The sequence below is a fragment of the Periophthalmus magnuspinnatus genome, chromosome 16, assembly GCF_009829125.3.
Source record: "Periophthalmus magnuspinnatus isolate fPerMag1 chromosome 16, fPerMag1.2.pri, whole genome shotgun sequence".
Classification (NCBI taxonomy): Eukaryota; Metazoa; Chordata; class Actinopteri; order Gobiiformes; family Gobiidae; genus Periophthalmus; species Periophthalmus magnuspinnatus.
The window spans coordinates 2666303-2676537 of NC_047141.1; the positions used below are offsets into that span (position 1 = coordinate 2666303).

Below are 10235 nucleotides of genomic sequence, written 5' to 3' on the forward strand. Positions count from 1 at the left end.
GCCACTTCTTCAGTTCTGGTCAGATTACTGCAGGACACTGCCCTGTATCTGTCTGAAGGCAGTTTTTGTTAAGAAAGACAATCCTTCCTTGAACATGAATGGGGGCTTCAGACATCCATCCCCTATTTATAACTCCACCCTCAGAGCCAAAGAAAAACAAAGAAAACAATAGGGCTGGTCAGGATGCATTATGGGCTTGAATGACTATGCTAAGTAGGACTCGGGCACAGTGCACACTAGCCTACAAACAGAAACTGTAAATAATACCTGTTTTTGGTGTCAGTGTAGTTAGCTCCTCACTTTAGTCCGATATAAGGCCGTGTCCACCAGTAATCTGACCACATCTACAACAATTTGTCCAGTTGACAGATTTTATACTTTTCTTTTGCTCTGGATCAGACCTGGACGACTGAGTATGACATTTAGTTTCAGTCTATCTTTATTTAAAAAGCCCTTTACAACACTCACAAAGCGCTTTTCAATAAAATCCAAACTTAAAACCATGAAAAACATTCAACAGTGACGAACTGTATGAAAATAATTTCACGTGCAAAGTCTCAGATGTCCAGAAGGGGGAGCCCTGGTACAACCAACACACGCACATACAGTTAACATGTAATTCTAAGATTAAAATCTAATCTAAGGCCGTTTTTTTTAGCTTTGTGTCTCCCAAAACGATCCCTTAGCCTGGGCCACTGTGTTCTTATCTGGAAGCATCATGGCTGCTGTAGATAAATGACAAACATGAGGAGCTTCCCCAAAAAAGTGAAGTGATCAGACAAATGCAGAGGTGTGGTCTAAAGTTTGAGGCGGAGCGACTATGGTGAGTATTTTCGGAGTGGAACAGCCTGACCAGTGGCTACAGCAGTGCACTAACCGTGTCTACTCTGCTGCACAAAAAGCAGGAAGCAGACAGAGCCCCGTGTGCGGTTAGCTCGGAGCTAAAGCTAAAAACACTTTGTTAAAATGTCCAAAGGCCAAACGCTGAGAGCTTTGGTGAATGAGCGGCTGACTGCGGCTGCTGAAGAGATCTTTGCGCTGTTTGAAAGAACGATAGCGGAGTATGAGGAGGAACTGTGTCGCTCCAAAGAGGAGAACCAGAGGAACCAGGACACTCCACAGACTCCACGGATTAAAGAGGAGCCAGAGGAGCAGAGCGTCAAACAGGAGGAAGACACGCTCCCAGCACAGGTGAGCTTTATCCACAGTGTTGGAAGTCACTAAATACACGGACTGAAAATACGTAGGTCTTTTCAGAATACTCATTTTGAGTAACTGTCCGGGAGGGGGGTAGGGGCCACGGCTCGTCACACTTTGGGAACGACTGGTGTCCATTTATTTTCTGTCTATAATTTGAATAACAAAGAGAGCCCATGGAACATAAAGGAAACTTGTGTTTGAGGGTTTTAAGGTCACAAATATCCACAAGTATCATAGCAACCAAAAAGCCAATGGAGAGCGAGGTTGGTGAAGGCACTGGGCCCTTCACGCCCGCACCGTTGGTTTGGCAGAGGGCGAGCTGTAGCAACGAGGCTGTTTAAAGATGTTCGTTTGTGGTGTAAGCGTCAATGAGCAACATGAATCTGAAATGGAAAGTCTCAGATTCATAGTGTTTATAGTGTGTGTGTTTCTGTTACTGTTATTCATTAACATTAATGTCATTAACTTTAGCATTAGTACATTGAAATGCAGGTTTAATAATAAACTACTTTATATTGTCAATCAACCTGTTGCTAATGTGAGTGACCTCAGGAAAACAGAGCACCTGATCCAACTTTCTACAGCTCAAATCTCATTGTAGAACAGAAAAACAATCACACGGGGGGACCTAGTGAAAGACTGATCCATGTAAAGGAAAGAATGAATGGGGCCATGTATTGTGAGATTTTCAGTGAAAACCTCCTTCCATCAGCAAGGGCATTGAAGATGAAACGTGGCTGGGTCTTTCAGCTTGACAATGATCCCAAACACACTGCCCGGGCAACGAAGGAGTGGCTTTGTAAGAAGCATTTCACAGTCCTGGAGTGGCCTAGCCAGTCTCCAGATCTCAACCCCATAGAAAATCTTTGGAGGGAGTTGAAAGTCTGTGTTGCCCAGTGACAGCAGCAAAACATCACTGCTCTAGAGGAGATCTGCAGGAGGAATGAGCCAAACTACCAGAAACAGTGTGAAAACCTTGTGGAGATTTACAGAAAACATTTGACCTTTGTTGTTGTTAACAAAGGGTATATAACAAAGTATTAAGATTAACTTTTATTATTGACCAAATACTTATTTTCCACCAGATTTTGCAAATAAATTATTTAAAAATCAGACAATGTGATTTTCTGGATTATTTTTTTTTCCTCATTTTGTCTGATAGTTGAAGTGAACCTATGATGAAAATTGCAGGGCTCTCTCATCTTTTTAAGTGGGAAAACTTGCACAATTGGTGGCTGCCTTTTTTGCCCCACTGTCTGAGGATGAAGTTATAAATATGTGATGGATGATGTCTAAGGCCCTATTCCTGTTCAGAAATGGATTGTCTTTCCTAACAAAAATGGCCTCTTTGACTTCCCTTTCAGACCATTTTGTTTTCTTTGGCTAAGCTCTGAACCTCCGACTAAAACATTAAAAACAGGAGCAGGTGTGTGTATAAAAGTTCATAATCAGATTATTAAATTGCGATTGTGTCACCATCTTAACCAGTTTTGCTTTTCCTTGGAGTGTGTTCCATTTTTTGTGAAGCAAAACGACTAAAAGCCTCTTTCCCGTCTCAGTTTTGGTGCAGCTAATTCTTAACCATATGTTGTCATGTCCACACAAACCTTCCTGTTCCTTTGGTTATGATATTCCACAGTATTTCCATAGAAACATGCAGGTGACTTGCTGCCCCCAGAAAGTTACATCTGGAGGCTGTGCATTTGTTCTCATCTTGAGATTGATAAATGTATAACAATATTTCTAACAAACCTCAACCAAGAAAATGTCAAAACATTTAGTTGAGTATTTATTTGATTGGGACAATGCATACTAATGAACAGACATGATATAACATGAATGTAAAAACACCGGATTATAGCCAAAGGCTAATTTCTATCCGTTCTCTCAAGAGCCGGGGTCACAAAAGGGTCATAATAAAAATTGCTCAGTTCCCATTATTTCAGTCAGTTTGGCCCATTCAAAACACTTATATTTTATAACCACCCCCTTCATAAAACATGCAAATATGTCTCTGCAGAAAAGTTAAAGTCACATTGCCACTATAGATGATGCATGTTTGATTCAGATTCAGAAAACTTTATTGATCCCAGAGGGCAATTCATTTGCAGCATACTCCGAGCAATTCAACATACACGCAAACACACAGTGTGTCAGTCCAAGCACAATATAGGAACAATATACATAAAAACAACAGTGCAAAACTTCAAGAACCCCTACCCTTGGAATTTAGCAATTTAATCGCTGAGGGCACAAAAGAATTTGAAAAACGATTTGTTTTCCTTATTGGAGCATAAAAGCGATGCCCTGAAGGCATCATGATGAAGTCAGGAGCCAGAGGATGGAGGGGCTGAGCCAGGAGACACTTGGCTTTGCTCTGCACCTGCTCCTCCCACAGAGAATGCAGCTCCCTCTGCTTAACCCCTGTAATTTTTGAGCAGGTTTTAACAATGTTCTGCAGTTTGTTCTTATCCTTCAAGGACAGAGACTGAAACCAGCAAATGAAAGAAAAAGCGAGCAAACTCTCGATAAAAGAACAATAAAAGTTGTTGAGAATATTTCTGTTTACATTAAAAGAGTTCAGTTTTCTCAACAAATACATTCTTTGCTGCCCTCGTTTAACAATGCTTTCAGTGTTTAGATCAAATCTCAATCTGTTGTCTATCACGGTGCCTAAATACTTGTAATTATCGACAATTTCGACAACATCTCCATGGATGACACTAACACTATGAGAAGGTGCACGTCTAAAATCAATAACCATATCCTTCGTTTTGGTGACATTCAAATCCAGGTAGTTGTCCTCACACCACTGGACAAACTGCCCCAGCGCAGGGCCATGATTTATCTCAGATCCTGCAAGTAGCGACACCAGGACCGTGTCATCCGAAAATTTAATGAGGAATCTGTTTTCCTCTGAGGATCTGCAGCTGTCCGTGTACAGAATAAAAAGGAGAGGCGACAGTACACAACCCTGAGGAGATCCAGTGTTAGAGATGGAGGGAGGAGACATTTGTCCATTTACAAGGACACGCTGGACCCTGTCAGTGAGAAAGTCTAAAATCAATAAAAGAAGCTGATCTGGTAAATTAAAATCCACAGCCAATCTTTGAACCAGGACATGGGGCTGCATTTTGTTAAAAGCAGAGGAAAAGTCTGCAAATAAAAGTCGCACATGGGCTCCAGTGTTTTCAAGATGCTTATAGACAGTGTTCAATAAAAAAAAGCTTCGCGTCCTCCACTCCTTTCTTAGGCTGATATGCAAATTGCAGTGGACCCAGTTTTCCTTCAATTAAAAACAAAATGTGAGTCTTTAAGATCAGTTCAAAACACTTCATAACAAGTGATGTGAGCGCCACCAGCCTGAACTCACTCAACTCCAAATTTGTTTGATTTGGGGAGAGGTATCACCGTTGATGTTTTCCACAGAGTAGGAATTTGACAACAATCAGCGCACATTTGAAACAGTTTGGTAAAAACAACAGTGAGCTGGGCGGCACAGTGGTGCAGGGTGTGCCCACAGATGGCATCAGGACCCCGGGCCTTCCCTGTCTTTACCTTCCTAAATAGAGCAGTGACCTGATTCTGTGAAATCACAATATCATTTAAGGGTTTAAGACAATTCCTACAATCAGTCACATTTTTCAAGACATCCCCCCTTTCAAAACAAGAGAAAAAAGTATTAAAAGCACTTGGCAACTCCTCCTCAGACACACCCTTTACCGTTACAGGTTTCCTGGCCTCTTTTTGGTGGCCACATGAGGCCATGTTCTTAATACCTCGCCAGGCCGCTTTAAGATCCCCACTGCTGTACTGGGTTTCCACTTTGTCCTTGTATTTAAGTTTGGCCTTTCTTAGCTCCCCTTTCACTTCCCTAGAAATGATCTTTCTGTCCAATTGGTTCCCAGTACAGTAGATCACTTTCTTTTTATTTATAATTGATTTAAGATCTTTAGTTATCCACAGTTTGTTATTTGGATGGATCACCACATTTTTAGATGGTATGATCGAGTCAACACAAAAAGTGATGTAAGAAGAGATCGATTCACATGCGTCATTAAGATCATCTGATGCATCAAAGAAACAGTCCCAATCCGTACATTCAAAGGAGGCCTGAAGTGTGGCAATGCTGTCCTCAGACCAACACTTCAGTTTTTACCTCACGTGGCAGGCGCCTGAACACAGGGATATACCGCGGCGTAAGATATATGCAGTTGTGGTAGGAGGATCCCAAAGAAGGAAGTGGCAGAGACTTGTACGCCCCACTCACTGTACCGTAACACAAATCAAGGGTTGTATTCCTCTGTGTTGTGGTACACGTAACGTACTGTTCGTATGTCTTAAAAGTCTCGTTCAGACGACAGTGATTAAAGTCCCCTAGAATACATTTTGGGGCGTCGGGGCAGATTGTGTCAAGGCGGTGCGTGACGTCACCAATCAGCTGTGCAGCGGCTACAGAGTCAGCCCGGGGATGCACGTAAACAATAGTAAAAAACAGCTGTAGAACGGCTGAAGAGAGACTGACAAAAGTTCAATGTCAGGAGTACAAATCCTCTCCCGCACAACAACAGTTTTACAGTACCTTTCATTAATGTAGCAGCACACACCGCCCAGTTTTTCATTTGAGCTTTAAAAGAACTGTACATGGGACATTGTCTCAGGGTTAGAGACTATTCCACAGGTCACATCTTGGACAGGTAATACATTCTGACCAAAGGTGGTCCGTCCGAGGGGGGGTCACAGGTCACCTCTGGTGGTGGCTCGTGTGGTGGGTCTGTGGGGGTCACAGGTGTTAATGCACTCCTTTATCGGTGGTGGTGTGAGGGAGTGTAGGACTTTATCAATGAGGCAAGCTCTTTTAAGGTTGATCATGTTCTTATAGTCCAATAGTCCAATAGTCTTTGCTTTTTCAGAATGTGACAGTGGTGGCGGGAAATGGGCTTTTTTTATCAAGTATTTTTAGGCCACTTTTATAGAGGTTTTCAATGGTTTTAAGTGTTGTGGGCCAGATAAGAGACCAAGTAGTTAAACAATAGTCTATGTGGGGGATGATCATAAAGTAGAAAGCAATCGAGATTAAGTTGTTGTATTAATACTAATATTTGTCTGTTTGTTCCCAACCCCAGTTCTCACTGGGCATCCCAGAGTCTAGTGCTGTCTGTGTGAAGACAGAAGAGTCCTCACTGCTTCAACATAGACAAACTGAGCACAGAGAGGAAACACAGGGGGAGGACATCAGCACAGAGCCACATTTACACTCAGAGACTAAGGGACACATGGAGCACTCCTCTGACACTGACAATGATGAAAACTGGAGAGCTCCATTCAGCTGTTCAGCTGCACAGATGGCGACAGAGGCTGATGGAGACCACTGCAACCAAGTCCAGAAAGGCCAAATGCTGAGAGCTTTGGTGAATGAGCGGCTGACTGCGGCTGCTGAAGAGATCTTTGCGCTGTTTGAAAGAACGACAGCAGAGTATGAGGAGGAACTGTGTCACTCCAAAGAGGAGAACCAGAGAAACCAGGACACTCAGACTCCACGGATTAAAGAGGAGCCAGAGGAGCTGAGCATCAAACAGGAGGAAGGCACGCTCCCAGCACAGGTGAGCTTTATCCACATGATTTTCTAGGATGAAGTTAAGTGAAACGGACCACATAAGGTTGGAGAGCACAGCTTCTGTTTCAATATTTAATTTCATATATTTATTTATCAGGACCATGCACACGTATATGAAGCATGAAACAGACTTGTACCACCAGACTAGAACAGTGAGGGATGCACTGTAATATCGGTTGCCGATAATGGCAAATTTGACATCACACGATAATTCAGATAATAGTCATTTTCACCAATAATTAGAAGCCTAAAATACACAAATTTAGAGACATTTACTCAAGTTTTCTCCCTCAGAGCGCTCTCTCTGAGCCCGGGCTCCACCTCATGTTTCAGCCGCAAAGGCAGAGCAGACGGTGTGTCTGGGTACATGACTAGACTTTGTTATGCACCCAGCATAATAAAGTTGCCGTTAGTTTGTATCTTCTGATGTCTTTCTCCTTATTCACCATATGATTCTCAAGCACTATGCCCTCACGACTCATCACGACTCATCACGTCTTAAAACTTGTTCAATCAGCACATAACCATACACACATCCTCCAGTTTTGTATTGTGTTTTTTTTTTTTTTCTCACCTCTTTTTGTTTTTGGTCTGTTCAGTACAATGTCAAATGTATTATTGTTATTGTTATTATTGTTTTCAGGAGAGTCGGAATATGAATATTAATATTTGTGTATTTGTTCTCCACCCCAGCTCCCAATGGGCGTCCCAGAGTCCAGTGCTGTCTGTGTGAAGACAGAAGAGTCCTCACTGCTTCAGCATAGACAAACTGAGCACAGAAAAGAAACACAGGGACAGGACATCAGCACAGAGCCACATTTACACTCAGAGACTGAGGGACACACGGAGCACTCCTCTGGCACTGACAATGATGAAGACTGGAGAGCTCCAATCAGCTGTTCAGCTGCACAGATGGTTTCAGCCCAAGGAGCTGATAAGAAGAAACACCAGTGCTCTGTGTGTAAGAAGAGGTTTGGGACTAAGCAGATTTTACAAAGACACATTAGAGTTCACACAGGAGAGAGACCATTCAGCTGTTCAATTTGTAAGAAAACATTTACAATAAAGTGCAATCGAGATAAACATCTAAAGATACACACCAGTGAACGACCTTACAACTGTTCAATATGTGAGAAAGCATTTGCCCTAAAGCGTAGTTTAGATGCACATTTAAAAATACACACTGGAGATAAACCATTCAGCTGCCAAACATGTAAGAAGACATTTACCATAAAAGGTAATCTAGATAAACATGTGAGAACACACACTGGAGAGAAACCATTCAGCTGTTTAACCTGTGAGAAGACATTTTCTCAAAAGGCCCATCTACATGAACATGTAAAGACACACACCGGTGAACGACCTTACAGCTGTTCAACATGTGAGAAGACATTTGTCACAAAGTCTCATCTACTTAAACACGAGAGAACGCACACCGGTGAACGGCCTTACAGTTGTTCAACATGTGAGAAGACATTTGTCACAAAGTCTCATTTACGTAAGCACGAGAGAACGCACACCGGTGAACGACCTTACAGCTGCTCAACATGTGAGAAAACATTTGGCCTAAAGTGTAATCTAGATGCACATATGAGAGTACACACAGGAGAGAGACCATTCAGCTGTTCAACATGTGTGAAGACATTTGTCACAAAGTCTAGTCTATGTAAACATGAGAGAATGCACGCTGGTGAGAGGCCTTAGAGTTGTTCCATTTGTGATAAAGGGTTTTCTCAAAGTTTCACTTTGAAAACACACAAGAATTTACAGAGCACAAACTGAGACTGAAGGCTAATTGGTTGTGTTCATGAGATGCTTTACAGAGCCTAGAATTCTGTGTTGGAGTCTGTTGCTTCATTAGGGCCCGAGCGTGAATGTTCGAGGAGGGCGAGTCTGTGACACATCCACCGCACACTCACAGGTCTCCAGTATCTCCTGGTGCACAGAGAAATTATGTTTAAACAAGGCTAAAACAATAGCTGCCAAAGTTTGGCAAATCCAGGGCTGAAATTATTCAAATGATTCTAGTGAAGTTTAAAACACAGTAGAGCACTTCCTGTATTATACAGGGATTATACAAGGTGGAACAGAGTGTTTTCTGTTTGAGAGAAGAACCCAGGCCAAATGTAAATGTCATTGAAATGTTTTATGCATAAAAAAGATGCATTCTGTTTGAGAAGAGGGAGATATTTTTTGTAAAGTTATTGTTGTCCATTTTGGTAAAACATGTCTTTATTTTGCAATAAGAAATTGCAATTACACAGTTGTATAGATATTTATTTTTGTTTTGGTGCTACTGTTATCACGAGAACTTGAGAGAAATGGGGCCACAGTTAAATCATGAACGCTCTCACATGCTCAAAGACTTTCAGAGTGAGAGACATGCTTTCGGCAGCTAACATCAGCTAGCTAACCTGCTGCATGAGGTATCTTCATTATACATGTGTAGTTATGGTAAATAAATTCATGTTCCAATATTGCTGTATGATGTGCGCAGACAGAAATACACAAATAGACTCATTTAAAGACCTCCAAAGTGAGATCATTTTATTTTGCAAGATGGAGTGTGTAGTTATACTCTTTTGTCTTGTAGTTTTCAGTGTTTCATGACATTTGTTAAGGCCAGTACTCAAACCATGTGCAGTGTTGTCCTGGAGGAGCTGCAGTGAAAACTCGTCATGCGCCGATGAGAAGCTCTAGTCAAGTCGACAGCAGCACAGTGGGTCGCAGTACCGAAAATAAAAACTAAACTATTAGGAGATAAGAGTGGTTTAAGACAAGTTAAACTTCACCAAGGTTATTTCACAGCACATTTAATGAAAGTTTTTTTTTTTTTTTCTGCTGCACTTCATGGTTATATTTCTGTTCTAGTTATGGAGGTTTATGCATTTTGTTTGAAGTTAAAAATCAAAGTTCATTCAAGTTATACAAGTTAAAGTAGTTTTTGCATAAATACATTAATTGCAACCAAAGTTGTATTCAGAGTAACTATCATCTTAAACCAATACAGTCATAAAACATTTAATTTAATATACAAGATGACTGATGTAGCCAATGAAAAGAACTGCACTGAACGAAGAACTCAAGTTGAAACAAAGACAACAGCAAAAGAATAAGAACATTGTGTAAAAAGGGAAAGGAGTTTTAAGAAGACAAGCTCAAGGCTCTCAAATGCTGCTCATGAAAAATGAAGATGCACTCCTGACCAAAATGTTAAAACCATTTGAAAAAACTGCAAGAATTCACCTTTTGCACTGTTGAATCTTAAGAAGGTTCTAAGTAGTCCTTCAATATGCAAAAAGGAGAAATGGGAGTGAAAAAAGAGTAAGCAATTTATTGGTAATAGGAAATGCAAAAGGCAATGGTAAACTTATTTGGCAACACCTAAACAAACTGCTGCAATCAAACAAAAATAACA

The 10235-nt window shown here is 41.3% G+C and overlaps 1 protein-coding gene across 1 annotated transcript; it reads left to right on the plus strand.

The window, feature by feature from the left end:
- The first annotated feature begins 814 nt into the window (after positions 1 to 814).
- On the plus strand, positions 815 to 9350 carry LOC117383474 (oocyte zinc finger protein XlCOF22-like). The gene is made up of 3 exons (XM_055227970.1): positions 815 to 1191; positions 6327 to 6803; positions 7511 to 9350. Exons 1-3 carry the CDS (start codon positions 967 to 969, stop codon positions 8519 to 8521), a joined length of 1713 nt encoding a protein of 570 aa, XP_055083945.1. The 5' UTR covers positions 815 to 966; the 3' UTR covers positions 8522 to 9350.
- The last annotated feature ends 885 nt before the right edge of the window (positions 9351 to 10235 follow it).

Excerpts from the sequence above, each read along its gene's own strand:
- LOC117383474 (XM_055227970.1), top strand. The coding sequence starts at position 967 with ATGTCCAAAGGCCAAACGCTGAGAGCTTTGGTGAATGAGCGGCTGACT. Across the intron at positions 1,192-6,326 it reads AAGACACGCTCCCAGCACAG|TTCTCACTGGGCATCCCAGA; the intron begins GTGAGCTTTATC and ends TCCCAACCCCAG. Across the intron at positions 6,804-7,510 it reads AAGGCACGCTCCCAGCACAG|CTCCCAATGGGCGTCCCAGA; the intron begins GTGAGCTTTATC and ends TCTCCACCCCAG.